This window comes from Amblyomma maculatum, chromosome 5 (genome assembly GCF_055883805.1).
Source record: "Amblyomma maculatum isolate TAMU_Amacu chromosome 5, ASM5588380v1, whole genome shotgun sequence".
NCBI lineage: Eukaryota > Metazoa > Arthropoda > Arachnida > Ixodida > Ixodidae > Amblyomma > Amblyomma maculatum.
In genome coordinates, this window is record NC_139348.1 from 55,438,149 (window position 1) to 55,462,820 (window position 24,672).

The following is a 24,672-nucleotide window of genomic DNA, read 5'->3' on the forward strand; positions in this document are numbered from 1 at the left end:
TGTGCAGTTCAGATCGCAATGGCTGTTGGCATTGCTGTTTAATGCCACTTACTGCTATTCAGTTGAAGTAGTGACAGTGAACTAAAGTGGTGTTCAAGGAACCTAGTAATAGAGGTGTAAGTCTTCCATTCCACTGGAAAAATTGGGTACTTAAAATACATTTGTCAGTTCCATTTTAATTTACTGATACAGAAAAGGGAGGGAGGAGGGGGGGGGGGGGCTAAATAACACCGTTGGATGGAAGGCACAGTTTAGATACAGATAGTGCTAAACCAGGCAGAACATGAAGTAAACGAAGTCTAGTTGCACAAAGTTATTTTAAAATAAATAGCATTTAAAAGATGTTATATTCACTAGAAATGAAATGCTCTTTATGTGCGCATCAAATTTTCAGTGCCCGGGTATGCTTCTGGGACAACTGAAAGCACCACTAGCAGCGACAATCTTCCGCAGGCTCCATCTGCTGCACTCAAGCTGGAACCATCAGGTATCAACTTTGTATGCATTTCAGATTCTCTTGTTTTCTTCACCTTAGTGCAGAATTGTTATTAAATGTAGCCTTGCTGCAATTTTAAGAATTTTGTGTTACAGCTCTAACTTGTCCACACTAAGTAGCTTGAAATGTACAGCCTTTGTCAAAAGTGTGGAGCCCAAGGGCTTGGCTTTTGAGGCTTATAGTGGCACTAAAATAGCTTTAGTAGAGGTCTTCATCAGAGAGAGTAAGACAAAACCTCTTCTTACCGTTAGAGATTCAGAACACTTGAAGTACATACAAGGTGCACGAAGTGATCCAGAAGCAGACCTCTTGGGCTCTATCTACCCTTTTGACAAAGACTACATTACTGCTGCTGTTCTGAACAGGGTCCAGCCTAGCCAGATTGTTTTTCCATAAACTGAACGAAGCTTTTAGGAATAGAATGAAGTTTTTACTTTCACTAAAAATGAAATGTTTTATGAACTCAACAAATTTTCAGTTCCCACCCATCCATCTGGGACCACAATCAGCAGTCCCATGCAAGCTGGACCAACTGTGATACTGCCACAGCCAACAGGTACCAACTTTTTGTGCTTTTTGCATGTCAGACATTGTGCTGTTCACCTTAGTGCAGAATTTTTAACTGCAGCCTTGCTGCTATTTTATTTTTAATGTTAATGCTTTATTGTCCTTTTGAAGCAGTGTGAAATGTACATAACTTCATCACTTCACTGCCATCCAGCCGCTGCTATTGTACTAAGTGGAGTGCAGCCAAGCCAGATTGATTCTTCTTGAAATGAATGGTTTTGTCACTGACTATTGTCAGGTAGATATTCTCATTGAAATTACTGTATTTGTTCATACAATCGCGCCTCGTTTGTTGTACACCTTGGTTCCCAGGCGAAATTACCCATCAAGCAGGTCATCCATAATAGCAATTCATGAAACAGAAAGCAGTATTCAGGGGAAAAAATGCTGTTCAGGATTGGTATATCCGCTTCTGGTCAAAGTGGTGGGCAATGAAGAGGCAATCAGAGTAAAATGTTGTTTATTAGGTCTTCAAGCGAGTGGAAAAAAATCTGAATCATCTGAATGTTGAGTTATTGAATGGCTCCACAAGACTGCTGAAATTTGTTTACACATTAGCAATTTGTTTTGTGAGACCTAGGCAACTGTTGTCTCTTTTCAAGGCAAACACTACTTCACAACAACAGTCTCTCACAGTTCCATTTAATGTTTCATTTCGTGCTAGCCACTGGAAGTGGTGCAAACAGAACTCCTCCACAATGGCAGTTATCTACGGCTTCTTTCATAGTCCAAAATGGTTCCACTTGTGCTTCCTCGCATGTGGCATTGCAGGTGAGGAGGCTTTACCGCAGAAACAAGGAGCAGCGAGTGACATACAGAAAGTTTCGGTACGCTGTAAGAATGAAAATGCTACGTGGACAGATGCGGGGGAAATCTACATTGTGGCACAGCAAGATGCTACGACGCATGTGATTTCCACCCTCAACCATCACTGTGCTTGTATAGACCCTTTACAGTGCGAGTGCATGGGCGCTGCCATATTTGATCACGTGACCCTTTCGCCATCACCGGCATTCTGGTTTGATGGCTTCCGGCGCACTGGTACTCAGCGGCACGGAGCGACGTACCCGCTATCTCTGGGGGCAGTGAGCTTGTAGACAGCCAAAAAATTTCATGTGAATGCCAATAGTATGTGTAGGTGCTAAGAAATGTTTAATTTAACCACGTAGTTCACTTTCTGCGTCCTCCTAACTGTCTGCATTGGCTAGAACGTTTCGACAAACCCGTCGGCCGTCTGCTTTGCACTCAGTGGTGTTCACCTGTGCTCGGGCAAAAGTGACTGGAAACTGCACATTAATTCAGAACCCACAGTAGGCAGCCCAAGCAAGCGGGGATATCAGAAACCTTATTATGGTAAATTTATCATTAACCCATGCATTAGTTTTATACAAGCAGCAGTTATTGCATGTATTGCAGCAGTGCTTGTCTAAGCTTGGTTTGGTTTGTGAGGCTCTGGCAGTCTTGAAGCCATAGGTAGTGTAAGAGGGTTATAGCACAGCTTCCGCCCTCGCTCTAGATCACGTTCTACGTCCACCGCTATGGTTAAGGGTGGCGCTGGTGAACACTCAAGGTTCGTATACAGGCAACATTAATACCCAAGAAAGTAGCAGGTGGGACAGCGGCCGATGTAGCTCAGTTGGAAGAGCACCAGACGCTATATTCGGAGGTCGTGGGCTCGGTTCCCACCATCGGTACGTTTTTCCTTCTACTTTGTGTTTATTTTTCGCCTAAACCGATTACATTACTAATTTATGCGATTACCGAAGTAAAAAAGAAAAAGGATGTAAAGTACAATCCCCAATGCTTTCCTTGGCCTTGCCGACTATTAGTTTTTTTCCTTCATGTATTATGACGAGCACCCTTCTTTCCCCTTCATTTATCTGCTTGTAGCTTAGGGGGGTCTCGGCTCTGGCAGTCTTGAAGCCATAGGTAGCGTAAGAGGGTTCTAGCACAGCTTCCGCCCTCGCTCTAGATCACGTTATACGTGACGCTGGCGGTAACACAGGACGTTCCACGTCCACCGCTATGGTTGAGGGTAGCGCTGGTGAACACTCTCAAGGTTCGTATACAGGCAACATTAATACCCAAGAAAGTAGCAGGTGGGACAGCGGCCGATGTAGCTCAGTTGGAAGAGCACCGGACGCTATATTCGGAGGTCGTGGGCTCGGTTCCCACCATCGGTATGTTGTTTTTCCTTCTACTTTGTGTTTATTTTTCGCCTAAACCGATTACATTACTAACTTATGCGATTACCGAAGTAAAAAAAAAAGGATGTAAAGTACAATCCCCAATGCTTTCCTTGGCCTCGCCGACTATTAGTTTTTTTCCTTCATGTATTATGACGAGCACCCTTCTTTCCCCTTCATTTATCTGCTTGTAGCTTAGGGGAGTCTCGGCTCTGGCAGTCTTGAAGCCATAGGTAGCGTAAGAGGGTTCTAGCACAGCTTCCGCCCTCGCTCTAGATCACGTTCTACGTGACGCTGGCGGTAACACAGGACGTTCCACGTCCACCGCTGTGGTTGAGGGTGGCGCTGGTGAACACTCTCAAGGTTCGTATACAGGCAACATTAGTACCCATGAAAGTAGCAGGTGGGACAGCGGCCGATGTAGCTCAGTTGGAAGAGCACCGGACGCTATATTCGGAGGTCGTGGGCTCGGTTCCCACCATCGGTATGTTGTTTTTCCTTCTACTTTGTGTTTATTTTTCGCCTAAACCGATTACATTACTAATTTATGCGATTACCGAAGTAAAAAAAGAAAGGACGTAAAGTACAATCCCCAATGCTTTCCTTGGCCTCGCCAACTGTTAGCTTTTTTTCTTCATTAATAACCCAAAGTGACTCAGGTTATGAGTGGAGGACTGCGGAAATTCTCATCCCCTGCGGTTCTTTAATGTGCACTGATATTGCACAGCACACGGGCTCCTGAGTTTTTGGCTCCAGGAAAAAGCAGCTGCCGAGGCCGGGATTCGATCCCGCAAATCTCTGGGAACAGTACTTAATTAATTAAAGTAAGCAGATTCAGTGATATGCCCATACTGAGTTTCCTTCTCTGCACAATCAATTCTTATAAATGCATAGATGTTAATAGCCACGTCAAGGTACCTCTTAATGCCCTGCGAAAATATCGTGGCAGCAGTGCAAAGACGCAATATACAACTACTCTGAAAACGTCAGGGTCGGTCTTGCGTTGTTATGGGTACTGCTGGTGCTAAAATGAGCTGGTGCGTCAGGTATAGTCTTTCTCTACAATTAACAGGCACTTTCTTGTCCCAGAAAGGAATATGAACTCGTGATAGACCTCCGAGAAAAACGGTGGTCTAGGCCATGATGTGCACCTTATGTAGAAAGTATAGTCTGTTATTCCGCCAATAAACAACAGGGTCATTATCTCTACTTCCTCGCAGAATACTTCGACAATACAGATGACACCTGCATCAAAGCAGTGGTGTTTAACAGTCAGCCGGCATTCTTACACAAGATGCGCAGCAGCACTTTGCACTGCACGCAAATGCGTTCCGAAGGCCAGCAATGACAGCTGTCCCAGTGGCTCCACCTGTTAAGGAGAGTGGAACTACTCTCTGTAAACGGTCTGTATTGCAACGATGTCGTGGCTGCCGATAGTCATGGCCGATGGGGAAAGCTTGGGTGGTAGGCCTCGTTGCTTGCGGCTGGTGCGGTGAGCAGGCATTTCCTCGAATATATGACTAGCACTCCTGCTTAGCGGAGGGGTATGGGATATCGGACCTCACCTCCACCAGATCTGTCAGGATGTTGGTGACTGGGGCTAGCCTAACTGAGCCGGTAGAGGTGAAATTCCACGGTCCGAGTTCCAGGTACGTCCTGCGAGTGCGGAGCCGATTCACTTCGTCTTTCGCTCCGAGCTCCCCCTGGCATATTTGCCTTCTTCATACCTCCAAAGTAACAGTACAGCCTCGCGAGAGCATTTCTTGGTTTAGTAAGGTAGGTGGAGCTAGTGGAGGTTGTTCATAATGGGAATATATGAGTGCAAACATAACAAGGCACAAAGGAAAAGAAAACACCGGACATACACCGTTCTCACAGCTGGTTTATTGACAAAGAGCACATTTGTTTAAATATAATAAAATCATTTTTGTCTTTGATTGCGTCACTAGATTTAAACCAATGTGCTCTTTTCCAGTAAACGAGTTATAAGAATGGTGCACATCCAGTCTCTTCTTTTTCTTTATGCCTCGTTATGTTTGCACCCACATATTGCCAAAATTCCTTGGTTTTCTCATGTGCAGGCAGCCCAGATTCAGGGGTGTATAGATCCTTTCAAATTCATTCATTCAGGCTCACATGAATGGTCTATGCTTTGCATTGACTCCTTTGAAGCTTGCGCAGACCATGTCATGCAGTTCGGATTATCTATAAATTTTAATTTATGAGGTTCAAAATAACGAGCTCACTACCCCTAACCCCAATTTCCCCCAATAAAGTTTATCAATCAATCAATTCTCACTCTACTTGGAACAAAATATGATTTATGGTGTCATGCCATTTTTCATTTTATATTAGTTGCACATGACAAAAAGTCTAAAAAATGCAACTTATGCACTGGAAAATGTTTTTGTATATCTGTGCCAGAAGGCTCCTTTGGCTGCGTCAAAGTGATCTGAGCCAATCACATCACTGCGTCTTTATTAAGGGGCGTCAGGTGCACAATATACATTGATGGCTTGTTTTATAGTGAAAACATTTGTTGGCTTGACAGGCCATGAATAATTCTTGCCACACTGGCGGGTAATATTGAGGCCATGTGAAGTGTTCTGTCACTTTTAAGATTATCGTATTACTCTGACAAAGTGTAGGAATGCTGTGCTACTGCTCCTCATTTGAAAAGTTCTTTTGTGTGTAAGATATTTCAGTGCTCAGGCTAATGTGTCATTTTTCTCCATGAACAGTTAACATCCCGGGGTGCGAAGCTCCTTTTGCTGCCAAGTCCTGCCCACAGCAGGGAGCAAGACGGTCGAAAGGTATGTTTCTGCTCATAATGTGCTGAAGGAAACTTGAAATAGAGCTTAGAAATATGTTAAACAGCTGTTTTTGGGTGAATTTATTCCATGCTTTCCAAACCAGTATTAATGCCTTGGAAATAGAAATCAAATATATAATTTGAAGTGTGGTTTCTCTGAATACCAAGATCAATGACTGCAAGCAGGTTTACTTCTGATTGGATGTTGTGGTCTTGTGGGCAACCTTCAGAACATGTTCCGACTTGAAAGGTGACCTCTTGGGCATTCAAGGGACGTCTTCGCTGCATCATTTTTGGTTGTCTCATTGATGTGCTCTCATACACAGTGCAAAAATGCTCGTCAAATTCGAAAACTTTAAGTTTTGTGGCGTGTGTCATGGAGGTTTCAAAAAAGGCACAATTCATCTTTCTGATAAATGATTCAGACACAAACGATTTATGCTCGCCTCAAGGAGTACTCATTGGCGGCGGCTCAATGCACATTTCAGCTATTTGTGCGACTATCTGTCCAAGTGTTTCTAGACTCAAATCTGCATTTTTTTGTGGTTTTTATACGCCCCTTTATTTTTAGCGCAGCAATCCAGAACATCTTGTCCGTCAAAAACCACGTAGTTTATTTCTTCACAAGTGCGCCTCTTTCAGAAATATATGCATCATACCCTCTCCTTTCCAGCTTGTGCAAGATATACCGTATTTACTAGCGTAATCAACCCACCTTTGTCAAGAAAAATTGATGACAGATTTGGGGGGTAGGGTTCATTATGTGGGATTTTTTTTTTAGAGTCGTCCGCTCTTTTATCAGTCATCAATGAAAGCACGCAGTCAGCTGCAATTACAACACCTTGATTTATTATTATTATTATTATTATTATTATGATTTTTCGCTTCAAAAGGTGTTTGCTGCTTCATGCGTTCCAATATTTATGGCAGTGGACAGCGCCCACCGAGCCCGATCATGGCGTGTACTGACACGGCCGGACTGAATGCAGCGGAGAGTGCCATTGCATTCAGTCCGGCTGTTGCAAACCCCAGCGGCCGGCGTTCGTTTGCCAACGGGTCGGCGAACCCGTTAGAGCCCAACGAGACTGATGGCTGGGGCAGAAAGAACTCGGTTTATTGTGTGGCTTGGGTTTTTTTAGCAAGCCAAAGAAAAAAGAAGAACGAAAGGAAAGCTGCAAGCAGAGGCTGCCGTGACGCTTGGTGATGACGAGCAGAGCGGAAACGGGCACACGTGGCGCTGGCGAAGCATTTAGCAGTTCGCAGCATCCCCCTTTTCTTGGAATCCATATCTTACTACGGGCCTCCTGACACGTGTTGACCGCCGCAGCACCGGACCCTCGATGTCGCTGGCTGTGGGAGCCTCCGTTCTCTCCAGCTCCACGTCTGAGTGATCCGCAGGTACTCCAGGGCAAGCAGGGGGAGTTGAAGCAGCAATGGGTGCATCGGTGCTTCTTCTGCGGAGCTGGTCCATGTGACGGTGAACAACCCCGTTGTCTGTCTCCACTTTCACGACACGCGAGCCCGTGGTTTCCTTGACCTTGCCCGGCGTCCATTTCTCGCCGCTGCTATAGTTGCGGATGTATACCGGATCTCCTGGGGCAAAGCTCCAGCCGGCGTCTTCCCGTGACTGGGCTTGGTCGACTGTCTTGCACCTGGGCGGGAAGCACATATCTAGTCTCGTGCGCAATTTGTACCCGAGCAACATTTCGGATGGCGAGCGCCCTGAGGGTAGCGGCGTGCTTCTATAGCTGCACAATATTCTTGCCAGGGCCTTCGTTATATCCCCTTCTGAGCACCTTTTAAGTCCATCTTTAATGGTTCGTACAGCGCGTTCAGCCAAACCATTGCTTTGTGGGTGATACGGCGGTGTTCGAATGTGTGTCACGCCGTTCCGCTCCATGAATTGGGCAAATTCCCAACCGATAAAAGGCGTCCCATTGTCAGAGACAACTGTGCTGGGTAGACCAAACTGACTGAAAATTGTCCGGAGGGCCTTGACTGTGGTGCAGGAAGTGGCGTTGGATAGGGGTATGGCCTCAATCCACTTGCTATGCGAGTCTACAATGACCAGGATCATCTTGTTTTGAATAGGTCCCGCAAAATCAATGTGCAACCGCGACCATCTTTCCTGCGTCTCTGGCCAGCTAACAGGTGCGTGGGTAGGCGGCATTGGAAGCGCTTGAACGCAGGTTTGACACCCAGCAGCCACCCGTTTAATATCTGTGTCGAGACTGGGCCACCAGAAAGTAGACCGCGCAACGGTTTTCATGGAAGAAGCCCCTTGGTGTGCTGCGTGTAATAACTTCAAAAATCTTCCTCTGGCTGCTACCGGAATCACAACACGGGGGCCCCAGTAGAGCAGGTTCTGACTAACGGACAGCTCGTGTCGCCTTTTCGAGTATTCCGCCATCTCCCTCCCTTCCATAACCAAGTGCCTTGGCCAACCCTCCAAGACACACCTACATACCTTCGAGAGCACTGCGTCTGCTTGCGTGAGCACTTGCAACTCCTTTAGGGGCACGGCAGGCTGGTCCCAGGCGTCCAAGGTCAACACGTACTCTGCCTCGTCCTCCGAATCCTCGGGAACCTGCTGAGATGGTAGCGGTAGGCGGCTTAAGGCATCCGCGACGAAAATGTGCTTACCAGGCTTGTACTGTAACTTATACTTGTATGCGCCAAGCAGAATGGCCCATCTTTGTATTCCAGCAGCTGCCATGATGGACGTTTGCCTTCATGCTTTAGGAGACCCAACAAGGGCTTATGGTCTGTAATGAGCGTGAACTCCCGCCCGAGTAGATAGTCTCGAAAACGCTGCACGCCGAAAACTAAAGCCAGGGCCTCCCGCTCAATGTGAGAATAATTCCTTTCAGCGGCGTTTAACGAGCGCGAGCGAAATCCAATCGCACGATGTTCGCCATCTATGCGATGGGAAAGCGTGGCCCCAACACCATAGGGTGATGCATCGCATTCTAAAAATAGCTCTTGTTTCGGGTCGAAGTGCGTGAGCACCGGGGCCGTGGACAGCGCCTCCTTCGCTGAGGAAAATGCATCTTCTTCCTTAGAGCTCCACACCCACTTAACACCCTTTTCGAGCAACCGGTACAGGGGGGCTAGCAACGTAGCCATGTCAGGCAAAAACTTGTAGAACGTTACCATGCCCAGAAACGAGCGCAGCTCGCTCACATTTTGGGGGGAGGGGGCTGATTTGATGGCATCAACAGATTTTTCAGTCGGATGCAGTCCGTCCGCATCAATACGGTGACCGAGATAAGTGACAGACGTCTCGTGCAATTGACACTTGTCAGCACGCAGCTTGATGCGATGCTCACGAAAGCGCTGAAGAACCGCCCTGAGGTGATTGCTTTCGCCATCGTGGTTTTCCGCAATCAGAACGTCATCGAGGTATGCTTGTACCCCGGGCAAGCCTTGCAGAACAGTTTCGATACGCCTCTGGAATATGGCCGGTGCAGAAGCAATTCCAAAAGGCAAGCGATTGAAACAAAACAACCCTTTGTGGGTGTTGATTACGGCCAACTGGCGGGATTCTTCGTCTAGCTCAATCTGATTGTAGGCATCCCTCAAGTCCAATACGCTGAGTCGCTGCCCTCCTCCCAACTGAGCAAAAATATCATCTATAACTGGCAGCGGTAACTGTTCCATTTCACACACTAAAATCAGCGTAACCTTAAAATCTCCACATATGCGCACTCGCCCATCTTTCTTGAGAACTGGTACAATAGGTGTGGCCCATTCCGCGTGAGTGACCGGTGATATTATGCCAGCTGCCACAAGCCTGTCCAATTCCTCTGAAACTTTATCGCGTAGAGCGTAAGGTACTTTTCTTGCCTTGCAGAACTTCGGCTGTGCTTGTGGCTTGACCTGCAGGTGCACTGGTGGACCTGTCATGCTTCCCAGGGCCTCCGTGAATAAGTCTGCGTAGTCCCCCAGAACGGCAGTCTGTACAGCAGGGGTCAAGCTGCGGTCCTGTGGCGAACGCAGAACATGTAGCACAGCTGCTTCTTTGGTTTCGAGTTTCTGCAGCAAATCCCGGCCACAAAGTAGGGGTCCTTCGCTATCTAAGACGATGAGGTTGCAATCGACAGCTGCAGTCTTATAGCGCACCCGCATAGGCAACACTCCGAGTACCGGCAGTCTCCCCAGATAGCAAGACAATTTAATCGTCGGTTTCTGCAACTCTGGCCATTGATTACTGTGTGCTTCGTAGGTTGTCCTAGGAATGACACACACTGGCGATCCGGTATCTACATCCATTAACAGCTTGATGCCATTCCAGTTGAAAGTTTGGTGGCACCAACAGTTCGTTTGTAGTCACTGACCATAGCTGGGCTGCACTAGTTTCGCTATCGCTCTCTGTATGCGCTGTGACGTTCAGCGAATGGTTTCTTTCCTTTCGGCACATTCGAGCCAAGTGGCCTTGTGTGCCACAACTGTAACAGCGTCGGTGACGCATCGAGCAGGCGGCATTATCATGACCGCTGTTTCCACAACGCTCGCACTGCTTGTCACTCGCGTTCCGCTTCGCGCGCCAACGCCGCGGCATCTTTAATGCTAGCAAGTCAGAGGAGGCTTCTTCGTGGCTTATCTTCTGCGGATCAAGCTCTGCATGCTCGAATGCTATCGCAAGTGCTGTCGCTTCAGCTAAGGTAAGATCTTTTTTTTGCTTGCAATTGTTTTTGCAAGTTCTTCGAACGGACGCCACATACGATGCGGTCTCTCAACATCCTGTCGAGCATTGTTGCAAAGTTGCAGTTCTGAGCAATTCGTCGTATTTCGACAATAAAATCTTGTACTGACTCCCCTTCGTGCTGTTGCCGGTGAAAGAACTTGAAGCTTTCGGAAATCTCGTTCGGCGTAGGGTCGTAGTACTTGCTTAACTCGTCTACTACTGACTGATAGCTCAAAGAGTTTGGCTTCTGTGGGGCGACTTGTCCGCAAAGAATATCAATGGTTCTTGACCCAAGCGCGACGACTAGCAAGGCTCTTTTCTTGGCATCGTCGGTTACTTGGTTAGCTTCGAAATAGGCTTCAACTTTGACGAGGTACGATTGCCCCTTATCTTTCACGTCGTCGAACTCAGGCAGGTGGTGGCCCATGGCTGCAGGAAGGTCCGAGGCCTGGATACTATCGACAGACCCTTGTGTTATGGGAATCCTCGTCGCCACTGTTGCAAACGCCAGCGGCCGGCGTTCGCCTGCCAATGGGTCGGCGGCGGCGAACCCGTTAGAGCCCAACGAGACTGATGGCTGGGGCAGAAAGAACTCGGTTTATTGTGTGGCTTGGGTTTTTATACAAAGCCAAAGAAAAAAGAAGAACGAAAGGAAAGCTGCAAGCAGAGGCTGCCGTGACGCTTGGTGATGACGAGCAGAGCGGAGGCGGGCACACGTGGCGCTGCCGAAGCATTTAGCAGTTCGCAGCACCGGCCATGATCATGAAAACCAGCAGCTTGTGCAACCGCGAGTGGGGAAACGAAGAGATGCGCACTACAGCCTCTTTTTTAATTCTCAGCGGCAAAAGTCGGTCGTGGGTTCCTGATGCGAGTGGGTTCATTACGCGAGTATTTAGGGTAAATATATTTGTGGGAGAGGAGGGTGAAGGCTGTTGGAAAAAAATCTCCCCCTGGTAGAAGTGAGCGATGAGCACAAAAGAGCAAATGAAGCAAAGGAAATAAGGAAACGATGGTTTGGTAATAATAATAATAAAGAGGGTCAAGAAGGGGGGGCTTGTGTTAAGCTACGCTACCACACCGGTTGCCCTTTACACCCCAGGAAACCACTGATAGCAATACAGCTGAGTAATCGGTGAAAATATGTGTAATATATGCTCTCGCAATCCAAACAACATTTCAACAAAGCACGATGGTGTCCCACAGGTCACACAAAAAAATCTCGATCCATGGATGTGGTGGAATTGCAAAACTGGGAAGTGGGGCAGACATAGGACTTTGAGAAAGGGGAAGCATGATGAGTGATGCATCACAAGTAAAGAAGGGAAGCCTGCTCTTCCACTGGAGCAGGCAGTGGAGCACATCCCCCTGTGGCCAGAGCTTTATGGAAAGCAGAGTCCTCAGGTATTTTAATTTCCGTGGGCTCAATTAGCTGTTGTCAGTCATGAAAGCTTTTTATGCATGGTAGCCCAAAAAATCAAAGCGAGAAGAAAGTTTTCCAGAATGCTCTTTAGTGCGTTTTAACTGTGCGCACACTCAGCCTGCTAGAGAATTCTGTTGAAAGCCTTTCACTGTCTTCCAGATCGCTATTACCACCATGTGAATGTAAGCATAAACCGATGCAAATGAGTGCCTGCTATGTAGTGGATCAAATGATGTAGCACTTAATGATGCAGTCTTTTCAGCCCATAAAAGAATATTTTTTTATGATTTTTCCTATTTTTGTTCAGCTCTTGAGCCTGCAGCACGGGAAATCGACACAACTGTTGGGGACCTGAATGATGTAGGAGAGGTAAGCAGTATTGCCAGTTTCTTCATCTTCTACTTTGCTGTCTGTGAAGGGGAAGAAAAAGATTCTTTCTTAGGGCATACTATAAAGTCAGCCTTCAGAAGCATTGAAATTTTTAATGTCAAGGCAAAGAGTGTAGTTCATTGCTTTCGCCATGTGGGTTATAGTCGACCATCGCCTTCTTCACCCCCCCCCCCAAAAAAAAAGATTTGCATATAACCTGCACTCCATTTTTAAGAACTAACTTTTTCAACTTTCGTGTGGGCTATAGTACACAAGTACTATGTTATATGCAATACCTTACCGCAGCCAACGCCAGGTGTGAAATTCTGAATCCATCCCCGTAATCATTGAAATCACTTGCAAATAGTACTACTATTTTTGTCTATGCATCAAGGAAGGGGGCTGGTGCTGGTTATTTGGGTCTGAAAATATTAAATGTTCTCCAAAAATGCACACATATTTCAAGGCAAAGGGGAACCCACCTGTTCTTGCCCCACTAATGCCCGCTTCGTCTCCCTCACCAGCTTCATTTCATTGCATGAGGGCAGGGGACCAGCAAAAGTTTCATCGGTCGCTCCTCTTATGCATGTAGATACGTAAAAATGTGCTTGATGTGGTCTCATGTGTACATCAGTTACATTACCTGAATGGAAAGTATAGTAAACAGCAAATTGATTGTCAAATGAACAGCTAATGGGCTTGCTCCTTGGTTGCAACAGTGTTCAGCTCTACTGGTGCCCTTCACTGCCCAGCAGCATTGCGGTGCAGCAGCCATGAGACAAGCCCTCCCATAGCGTTACAGATGAATTTCATGAGAGTGAGCATTGAAGGACTCTGCTGTTACTGAGAAATCGAATAAAAAATTACAAGGATTCAACGCTGCTGAATCAAATATTGAGTGAAAGCATTAGTTGCAGGTAACTGAGAGTTCTCTTTTTCTTCTTCCTCAAGCCCCGCTCTAACCAAGCCGTATGGACGTGCCTTAGTGGCCTATAGGGATAACGTGAATGCCAGGGTCCTAGCAGGCTGATTCTGACATAACCGTCCCATGAGAAATCAGAGACCAAAGTTGGCAGCTCCTGCCAGCCCGTGTGTGACGTGGGGTGTGACGTGGCTACCGGGCGTGTTACGCTGAAGGCTCGAAACCTAGAGTAGTATTGCTTTCGCAATAAAAATTGTAATTTCTATCTTCATACATTTCTACACTCTTTTCGCTTTACCTTATAGGACACAAACACAGGTATGCTCGTTATACAGGAGTTGTAGGTCAGATGAGTTCTGGCATTTAAGACAATGTTACAAACCATTTTCACTATGCTCTTATCTGTTCTTCAGGTCCATGTCGGTCATGGGAATTATCTCAGCAGTGGCACAAGGGAGCGACTACAAAATTCGCCCATGGACTGCACCTTCTGTAAGCAGTTGGCAGTCTGCCTGTGGGGCAGTGAGGTGCTGGCAGAGAGAAGTCTCACAGGCACACTGTCCAACAACGCTATTTCTAAGGGGGCGACGAAGACGTACCCACCACTCTCCCCCATGAAGGTGGCTTCAGTGTCAGGTAAGCCAAAAACAGTTGGTCTAGCCTATAGTGCACCGTGTATTCTAGTAAATCTACTTTCAACTCCATGCATTTTATTATCAGTTCGTACCAAGTATCCTATAGTTTTTGTTTTGTTTACAATGCGATTCATTGCTTTGTATATTAGGTCCTATGCTGCTGATATAAACACACCTGTACTCTAAATTCTACTCCGAGTAGCTCTCGAGGTCTGTTTTGTATTTCAGAAGCCAGCCTCCACTCGAGTTACTCCTCAAGTTAAGGAAAAGTGTCAGGTTTTCATTGAGAACCTCGAAGTTGCAGCAACACTATCTAGACCACCAGTTTGCATGTAGATTTGTTGGACATAGCAGTGTGGATTTTGTTCAATCTGTAAACAAAACTATTAAATAAATCCGTAAACATTATGGATACAGGGAAATGTGTGCCGACGGCTGAGTGACGGCCTCAGTTCATTTGGCACGGAATTTATAGCAAGATATTGTTCTGCGAGCATGACTGTGTATAGCCTCTGATGTGCGCACCTTCCACTGCCACTGAGCTTAGTTGTAGCTGATCGATGCCTTAATTCTAGTTTTTTTTTCTAGTTCATCACACTGCGCTTTATATGGCACTATTAAGGGGAGACGCGGTTCCTAAACTGCTAAAAAATGGGCGATGTTGTTTTTCAGCTCTGTTGCCGATTCTTCCGCAGTGGCTATAATCTCTAGCTTCTCTTTCAATGTGAAAGACTGCTGCCGAATCGCACTCATGGTGCCAACACAAAGCAGGCCAACTGTGCAACTGAGTTGACTAGTGTAAGATAGCACCTGTCAAATGCGCAACAGCCGCTGGCTAAGCAAAGCGTGATCAATGGCGTGGAGAATAAAGAGACTATGCTCTGGGATGTGGGTTATTGTTGACCACCGCTTGTTCCTCCTCCCCCCCCTCCCCTCCAGAAAAAAAAATGCTTGTAACTTTCACTCTATTTTTAAAAACTAATTTTTTTCAAACTTTCCTGTGGGCTATATAGTCGATAACTGATTTTCCGGACTCTCAACAAACCGCGAAAATGTCCGAAAAAACAAGTGTGCACCAAAAAAGCTCAATTATTTGCCTATTATTGACTTTGAGGCCTGAAAAAGTCATAAATGCTTTTCCGCACCACGCTCCGTTTCCGTGCTAACGGGTCCGCCTGAATTTCGGCGAGAGTCGTAGTGTCACCGTAAGCCGACGAAACGGATGCGACCGCTTGCATCAGCTCAGCATGTGTCGGCTGCGCTGCTGTAGGTGAGTCGTCATCTCTCTCAGACTCCACAAGCACTTGGTGAATAATTTCTGCATCTGTGAGGCCAGCGCACAGTTCCAACTTGTGGTCCACATCTGTGAACTCTGAAAACGAGACGGTTGATGTAGTTTCGACACCTGCAGTGTGAAGTGTTGCTTGGATCTCGCAATCCATACATTTTCACTGACCACTCTGCTGTATTGCTATCAGTGGTGTCCCGGGGTGTAGAGGGCAACCGGTGTGGTAGCGTAGCTTAACACATGCTCCCCCCCCTCCCCCCGACCTCTTTATTATTATTACCAAACCATCGTTTCCTTATTTCCTTTGCTCTTTTGTGCTCATGGCTCACTTGTACAAGGGGCAGATTTTCCTCGAACAGCCTCCACCCTCCCCTCCCACAAATATATTTACCGTAAATACTCTCATAATGAACCCACTCGCATCATGAATCACCCACCGACTTTTGCCGCTGGGAATTTAAAAAAAAGTTATAGTGCGCATCTCTTCGTTTTCTGCCGTCGTAGCCCATATAGCATTTCATGGCAACGTACCAAGATGCTTCACAGCGATATCATCTAAGTGCATATCATTTGAAGTAAGCTCTAGTACTAAAGGGGGGGGGGAGGGGTGCTTGGCAGTGTCAGGGCCCTTGACTGGTAAGCTAGCAGCTACTCGCGGTTGCACAAGCTGCTGGTTTTCATGACCATGGCCGGACTGAATGCAATGGCACTCTCCGCTGCATTCAGCCCGGCCGTATCAGTACATGCCATGATCGGGCTCGGTGGGCGCTGTCCACTGCCACAAATCATTGGAACGCATGAAGCAGCAAACATCTTTTGAAGCAAAAAATCGAGGTGTCATAATCGCAGCTTACCGCATGCTTTTATTGATGACCGATTAATAGGAGAGTGGGCGACTCGCAAAAAAGAAATATGCCCACATAATGAACCTTACCCCCAAAACTGTCACCAATTTTTCTTGAAAAAGGTGGGTTCATTACGCTGGTATGGTATGTGAGGACGACGTGCCTTTGAGGAAAATGAAGGATGTCATTGGGTATGGGAGGCGTTTAGCTATCAATCCATATAATTAAAAACAACAAAATGCAATGAGAAAGTTCAATAAAGCTGAAATTCAGTAAATATGCTCTGGGTTTTGTTTAGAAACTTTGTTTCTACGGCAACCAGCTTAGTTATGATTGCATTTTTGAACTCAGTGGAGCGAACCACATCTGTTTGCAGAGTGCAGAGTTTTGTGAGATTCTAGCCATAACTTAAAAAGTTAGGTTTAAGACCCTCATCCCCCCTTAGAGAAGCGGGCTTTTCAAGTGCATTTTAAGTTAGAGCTCCCAGCTGATGTCCAACCATAGTGGGCTGTTTACTTTTGGGCAGTCTATTTCACTATTGCTGCTGCAGTGTCTCAGTGGTACGGTGCTTGCCTGCTGACCTGAAAGAAGCTGGATCGATCCCAGCCGTAGCAGTCGCGTTTAAATGGAAGCAAAATGCTAGAAGCGGCATAACCTACACAACACCAGATGGTCGAAAACTGTCCTGTACCCTTCAATATAGCATTCCTTGTTGCTTGAATTACTTTGGAATCTTAGGCCCAGTAAACTTCTTTAGTTGTTTCTTGAAGTTCCTTTTTTTTCTTCTCGTTGCTGATAGTCCCGTCTCCTTGCTTTGCCGAGACAGTTTTTCCAATGGGCCGAACTAAATGAACAAACTTCTTTAGTTAACATGTAAAGGTTGGCCAGATGAACACGTACAACACAATCGAAAAAGAGCAGAAGAGACAAAAGAGTTGGGTCGCCCTCCGGCTTAGGACAGTCCATTGTCCCAAGTGAGCGTACGGGAGATCGTCCGTCTTCTCCCTCGCTCAGGCTGCAACTTCCAGGCTACCCCCGCAACTCGCCGTTCTCGTGCAGTCTCACTTTTCTGCGAAAACGTCCTTGGCGTCCCACTGCCGCCGTTCACAGTTTCATGGAATCCTTAGCCGAGATACAGTTCGCCTAAGTGTCTCAACCCTGGCCTTTCCACCACTGGCATGCCACTCTCGAGGACATACACGAGATTTACGGCTGCCTCTTACACATACCAAAGAAAGAAAATGTACGAACACCCAATAGGCACTCGACGAGGTCCGCCAACAGGCCGAACACAGAACGGCCAAACGCTTTTCAACGCGTGGAACCCCCTGCCCCTCAAGAAAGACATAAAACAGACAACGCGCACACGCAGTGACATTTCACACAGTAACCAAAAAATAAGAAAAAGGTCCCCCCTCTGTGGGTACGGGTGCTGCTCCACCCGCGCAACGCATGGGCCGGCTCCCCGAAACGGGAGGAAACACAAATACACACAAAAAAAAAACCCAAGCAAACATGCACTGTTGACGACCTTACAGGCCCTATAAACCGACAGCAATTTCAATCTTCAGCTTTGTCTCTGGTCTCTGCAAGCAAGAAATTTCGCAAGAAATCTGAATGGTGGTTTTTCATACTATTCTCAACACCTACACAGACACTACATCACTGGCAGCAAAGCTGGCCAGATGTGTAAGCATTTCTTGCAGTATTTCACTGCTGCTTTTGTCATGCAGCATGTAAAAGAGGTTTTACTAAACTGCAAACACTGTGGTTCTTTGTGGAGGTTCTTGAAATGTTACAGCCTGACAAAATTTACATTTAAATAGAGTGGCATGCTATTTCACACCTAACTTTTTGCCCTAATCTCATCTTTATATACCATTCACACTTCCTCAAGTGATTGTTGGAGAAAGGTTCCTGACGAGCTCCTTGCCAAAAGAAATGCTGAGTCGCGTTCTTGAATTTCAGTTGAGTGTAGGAGCGGTTTTCTCCACTTCACAGGGTGTAGACAGTGCGGCGAGTCGAGGCACGTTGGTGAATTTGGCAGTTATCTTGTTAAAGGCAGCATAGACGCACAGTGTGCTCATTTGACTATGTGTAATAAGGAAGTAATTACTCATTGCATCCACCCCTAAATTTTTGGCCAACACTATTCCCACTTCGAGTTATAGATCAATTCGCTCTCTCTGCTGACTGTCCTGGTTAGCTCAGTCGGTAGAGCGACTGCCCCGGAAAGACGGTGGTGCTGGGCTCGATTCCCGCATCAGGACGAATTTTTTTTTAACTACGAAGTTTCTGTGAAAGCTGTATAGCTTTCCTTTGTAGCTGTATGGCTGCACTTGGGTGGATGCAATCAGCAATTACTTCCTTATTACAAATCTACTCCACCTTGGGGGATTCCCCTAAATATTTGACTAAGACTATTTATATGGTGTTGTGTTCTAGAAAAGCACTCAACCTTGCTCATCATTCTTCATCACTGCACTCTGTCCTTGTGATAAAATTTTTATCCCATTTGTCACGTAAGACTTTGATGCCTGTTACCTCAAATTCGGGGGCTGAATTTTTTGTATGATGTACAATTGGCTGTACTTCACCTTCCATTTTTCCAAAATTCCCAAGCCTATGCAGAGTAGCAAGTCAGTCGGTTTTAAATGCTGCAGGGCTTCCCTTTCTCTCTTGTTTTGTTGGGTGTATCGTAAATATAGTGTTATACACAAATGTGTGAAGCTTCGTTTCAAGAGCTATTAGCCCAGAGTAATAATTTTTATACTCAGCCACACTGACATACGTTACTTATTGTCCTGTCTGCAGATTCCTTCTGGCAATATTTAAAAAAGAGGGGCTGCTCGGGTGAAGAGCTTGAGAAGCGGCACAAGAAGGTGACCCGGTATCTGGCACAAAAGTGCTGCGACTTGCGCCGGTAAGTGTCTATTCAAGGCAATATTCTTATGTGCATGAAAAGATTGGGTAAGCTCATGTGCTCGTATACCTTGTAACCTTGGCTACATTTCCTTGCAACAAATTAAGGTTGATGACTGGGCGAGTTGGAACATTCAGTTGGTAGTCAGCCTTGTCCTGTTCTCTTCTTCCCTGTGCCTCGTCCTTTGGTTCGTTTAAAATGAAATTTCCTTAAATTTTGTATGGAATACTCATGCCCTGGAATACACCGCACGTTTTCGCTGTCATTTCTTTTCTTTTGCCTAGTATAGTGATATTGGCAGCGAGCACATACCGCGGCGCTACCTCTCCGAAGCGCCCATATGACGAAGTAAGTAGGATGACACACATTTAAATGCTGCCATAGTATGCTTTCCTAGGCAGTTCAGTCGCGCGTTAGCATTGCGTTCATTTATTTATTTAATATACACCTCGGTCTGGGCCTGCATAAGCTTCCTGCAAGGTTTGAGACCCGCTCATTCGGCAATAAAGCACTTCATCAAGTCAGAGTTATTGAAGTTGGCGAGCTGCTTTACTGCTATAAGGATGCACACCAGTTGCAGCATTTCTGCTGTTATGGAAAAAAAACACTGAAGCTACCACACAACCAGTCAGATGTAAGCAGCCAGTGTACGGGTAATGGGATTCCTGTGCAAGAGCCGATGACTGTCAGGAGCCTGGCAGATGTTGAGTGTCTTTCGCATAGCGCCGGCGGAAGCGGCACTGTTCACCAGCTTCCTTGAACGTAGTAGAGCAAACAAGTTTGACTGTTGAGATGGCATGGATTAATTTTTTAGCAGGTGTGAAGACGTGCTTTCTACGCAGTGAATTCTTGCACATTGACTAGCGTCATTGGCACTCTTGGTTACAGCGGATATTTGTTTTTGCCTACGCACGGTAGGGCTTTAACATATCTCGATCAGCGCATCACAGCATGCAATGCTCTATCTTTCCTTTATTCACGGACTCTGTCATTTGAAATTACTACAGCGCCAGACATGCTGCCTGAGACAACTCACCCATATTTGCTTCGGGAAATATGGGGTGAGTCCCACACACGGGTGTGGCCCTTACATGCGTTTATACAGTCGAACCCAGATATATTGGCGAAATAGTTCGATATACAGAAATCGCTTGTGACAGCACTTACGATGCGAAAAACCGATACAGTATTTGTCGCGTAATCAATCCACTTGCATAATGAACCCACCCTCCACTTTTGCACCCGAGAATTTGAAGAAAACGTAAAGGCCAGCTCGGCCACATGCAAGCGACTGAGCGATCTCAGCGACGAGCGGCAGCGACAGAGCGAAAATTTTCGAACTTGTTGAAACTGCGTCCCTTTCGCCGCTCCAGCCACCGCGGCAGCTCAAAACAAGGTTTCTGTGTCGCCGCGGCGGCAGTCCGTTTCGGTCGTCTCATCCACAGCTCATTGGCAGCGCGCCAAGATTCTGCGCAGCGATAACGTCAGGGTGCGTTTATCTTTTGATAGCTCCTCCGGTGACGGGGAGCGAACTTGGCAGAGTGCCCGTGATGGCTTGATTGCACAAGCCTGGTTTGATTTATTACGCTGCGCTTGGGGCAGGCGTCATGATCGCAGCAGCTGACCGCCTGCTTTCGCTGATTCATACATGCAAGGATAAACTATAAGAAATAAAATAAAACATCCCCGCAAAAAAAAAAAAACCCTGCCGCTTCCTAACGTCTGCAGCCGCCATATCTTACGCTACGCCGCGCGTACAGCACAACAATAAGAAAGGATGACTCTCGAAAAAGAAAAAAAGAAAGAAAAAAAAACAGATAGCTGCTGCTGCTTAACATCCGCAGGTGTCATAGCCACGTCTGCATCTGCCGCCGCGCCGCTGCACGCAGAGGGTTCGCAACACACGCTGGAGAAAGCATCCGACGTCTGTCTGAAAACGGGCTGAGCTGGCTTGGCGCATGCGTTGCGCGTGCTGAAGGCTAGAGATAGCTCGGCAAAAGAATGGGCACACCCACGCACATGGCTTTCAAACGTCATGTGTTGGTGCAGATGCACGGCGCTGCCCAGACCAGCCGTCGCCGAACTGTCCCCTCTCATTCCTTCCGCGCGTGGCTTGAAAACGTCACGCAGCAAAAGGCCAAGGGTGATGCGATCATCTTTGGGGAAGGCACACTTTCCAGTGCGTGGTGGGGAGTTCAGTATATAAAACGATCGGTGAAATTGAGTTCGATATATGACGCGGATTTCCTATACTTTTACATGGGATTTTCAAGGGGATATTTCGTGAGTTCGATATAACCAAAATTCCATATATCCGGGTTCGATATAACCAGGTTTGGCTGTACAATATTGCATCGGGGCGGTGTCTGGTGACACCTAGCCGTTCCTTACTCATTAGCTATTGTCACATTTCCTGTGTCAAGTGTTTCAGTTTCGTTATGGCAAGGGGGGTTGCACTACCAAGCATCCATTGATAGCTAACCCTCATGGTTGTCCATCTTAAACAATGCAATGAATCACAGTTAACAAGTATATATTTCTCTAATTAGCGACTTCTGTAAAGTTTACATGTGGTTATTGTGGGCTTACAGTGTCACTTTTTCTTCAGCTAGGACTGTCTGCACAAGGAGTCCCAGTACAAGAAGGACCTGATGAATTGAAGAGGGACCTGCAAGGAGGGAACCTGGCTGTATATATGGGCAAATAAATCTAGTAGATTAATGCTCCAAGTAAGTTGTTTTTTCCCTGACCATAGTGGGAGTGAATGGAATGCTCGGAGCCAGACTGCTGCTGTACAGCTGCATGTTAATTGACAACAGCGTCCTTGACAGGGACGGTAGGACTAACCAGTACAGCACAAGATAGACTACAGAAATACGACACTACAGGAGACAGACTACAGAAATACGACGCGACACAAAACAGACTACAGAAATACGACGCGGAACAAGACAGACTACAGAATCGCGACACAGCAGAAGACAGACTACAGAATCGCGACACACTACAAAAGACAGACTACAGAACTGCGACACACTACACAAGACAGACTACAGAATTGCAACAGAAGGTAGACAACACAAATACGACATGCCAAAAATACGACACACTACAGAAAATATCTGTCGTAAATTCCTGTAGTGCATTTTGCCTGGGTTATGCCAGACGGATGATGAAGATCCTGCGCTCTGAGCTGTGAACAAAGATTAGGCATCTGCAGAACGACCTACGCAGCTTCGCCTTTTGGCTCGTGTCTTGCCAGGTATGTGCACCATTGTTCCGAACACTTGCCCGTGACGACGCAAGGATAACAGCATCACTGTACAATGTATGCCTTTCAAATTTGTGCATCTTGAAGGAAGCACAAGTGTGTTAGAAATCTGCACCCAGCAAAGTGAGCTGCATAGGCGGGCGTTCTTGCCTGAAAGGATCGAAGCAGTGCTAAGCCCTGGCCCAAAGGTCTGTGTTGAGCCTAAAGAAGACGCCGTGCGCTTCCTGTTCATTGTCAGCCACCTCAGAATACCAGCCGTACTAATAATTTGCAGCGCCAATAGAAACGGACAACACAGAACCAGACAACACTCGTCTCTATTCGCGCTGCCGATTATTAGTATGTATTGCCACCAAGTCAAATTCAAGAATTTAGTTCAGATTAAAAGGACCGATGTATTGAAGAAGGAGTAGACTGTTGCGACAAAGGGGCAGCCCGCTTGATGTAAAGCTCCCCCTTATATTCCCCGTTAATTACTTGAAACGCAGATATTTCCCTGTTGGCCACGGACAAAGAGTGTGGCTTTGTTGTGATGACGAAAACTTTTTTTAAACATAAAGGCATAAGACAATAAGCAAAAACTTTATCCTACAACTGTGTTGCTAGCTAAACAGAAAAAGGGTATTGCTTTATGTGGAGAACTCAACCTCGAGCCCTTGAAAAAGAGCAACATCGCTGCTGATGAAAAATCACTGTGTTTATTTATTTAGGAAAAACGCACAAAACTTGTATGCCGTTTCGGGTTATTGTTACAAAAAACGCATCTTAGCAGGGCACTTTGTCTAGGTTCCTGCAGAAAAAGCTTAGAGGTATTCCGCTTAATGATCCGTTTATGTTTAAGAATTCGAATGGTGTTATTGAGCATTCCTCGCGGTCTGAAGCTTCAAGTAAAGATGAGTTCTCGTTTTCAATTGGTGTTGCAGAGTTGTTCCATTCTGTACCTCAGCCTAAGCCTTTCTACATAGTAAGGAATTTCGCTGGAAACACTGTGCCGGTGCCTCTGCACAATAGAACAGAGTTATCAACCAACAATTTTAATACCTTTTAAGGTCTTATTTCTGATCGACCTTTGTCAGTTTTAATGAGCGCCCTTTCTACCAAAAAGGAGTCTGCATAAGCGTCCGCCTGCGCCACTTTTATGGGATATATTGTCATCTACTAATGACAAGCGTATTCAAGCATCTCTTTACAACGCAAACATGCAGAAAGTGTTTAGGTATGTAGACGATTTCCTCGTAGTAGTGAATGTGACTGACGCTCAGGATAGAGGTACCGTTGTGAACAACATTCTTGAAATCTTTGCTAGTGATGCGTTGAGCATAAAGTTTACTTGCGAATTGTCGCTGAAAGGTCACATCCTCTTTCTAGCTGTATGCCTTGTATATTAAGAAACGGGAAACGTTTATCTGCTGGCAGTACAAGCCAATGTCGATGAAACATATTCGTAACTACCAATCGGTCCATCCGAAGCTCGTTAAAAGTGCTATAGCAAAAAATTGCATCCACTCTGCTCTTGCCAAGTCCTGCGAGCATCAAGTACGTAACAGTGGTCATGCCCAGCTAATGTGACTGGAGACGGCGGGGTTTCCAACCAATTGTCGCCTCTGTCGTGGAAAGCAGGTTCGCGAGGTGAAGTCTGGTGAGTTGCGCAATCAAGGAGAAAACGCGCGTTGTTCTCTAATTGCATCAGGTGTCAAATCGCCTCAAGAAGGTCGGTGGAATGTGCGGCGGGCGTGTTGTTTTCAGCCCCTGAAAAGCTGGGACTCACATGCCGCCTAGTAAATACCATCAAGAGGCCGATGTGCAAATTTAAGCACACAAAACCTCTGGTTAAATGTGAGTTTCTAGTGGTGTACAACATTCCTCTCGCCTGTGCCAGACGGAATAGTGAATAGACGGGACGCTGCATTAACAAACACTTGCTCGAGCATCGCAGGATAGCCCATTCGTTAACTAGCGCAAGCCACTTAGCTTACCACATTGGGTGCTGCTCACGCAAGCCAGCATGCAAGACGTTTTTGAATAGGACACGTTTTTTGAGCAAGTTCAGGACCCAAAAGATCTCAGAAATTTTCGAAGCCTTTAGTATAATAAATGAATGAGAAAACTGCGTCAGCAGCCCCTATGTGGAGTCGCGCTATAAAGAAATAGATTACCTCAATGCAAATACGTTGGTTCAGATAGGTAGGGTATTGAAAATGTGCTGATGTGAACAGAGGAAAAAGAACGAATGGCATAGAATTTGTGCATG

At 46.3% G+C, this 24,672-nt stretch overlaps 1 protein-coding gene across 1 annotated transcript; it reads left to right on the forward strand.

The window, feature by feature from the left end:
* The first annotated feature begins 395 nt into the window (after positions 1 to 395).
* On the forward strand, positions 396 to 21,852 carry LOC146188346 (BEN domain-containing protein 5-like). Its single transcript, XM_084603095.1, has 7 exons — positions 396 to 487; positions 975 to 1,052; positions 5,991 to 6,062; positions 12,476 to 12,537; positions 13,873 to 14,095; positions 19,042 to 19,150; positions 21,759 to 21,852. The coding sequence occupies exons 2-7, from the start codon at positions 1,013 to 1,015 to the stop codon at positions 21,760 to 21,762; spliced, it is 510 nt and encodes a 169-aa protein (XP_084459221.1). The 5' UTR covers positions 396 to 487; positions 975 to 1,012; the 3' UTR covers positions 21,763 to 21,852.
* The last annotated feature ends 2,820 nt before the right edge of the window (positions 21,853 to 24,672 follow it).

Bases quoted from the DNA above. Each gene is read 5' to 3' on its own strand.
- LOC146188346 (XM_084603095.1), top strand. From the start codon at position 1,013: ATGCAAGCTGGACCAACTGTGATACTGCCACAGCCAACAG. The intron at 1,053-5,990 runs GTACCAACTTTT...CTCCATGAACAG, and splicing joins GATACTGCCACAGCCAACAG to TTAACATCCCGGGGTGCGAA. The intron at 14,096-19,041 runs GTAAGCCAAAAA...TCCTGTCTGCAG, and splicing joins GAAGGTGGCTTCAGTGTCAG to ATTCCTTCTGGCAATATTTA.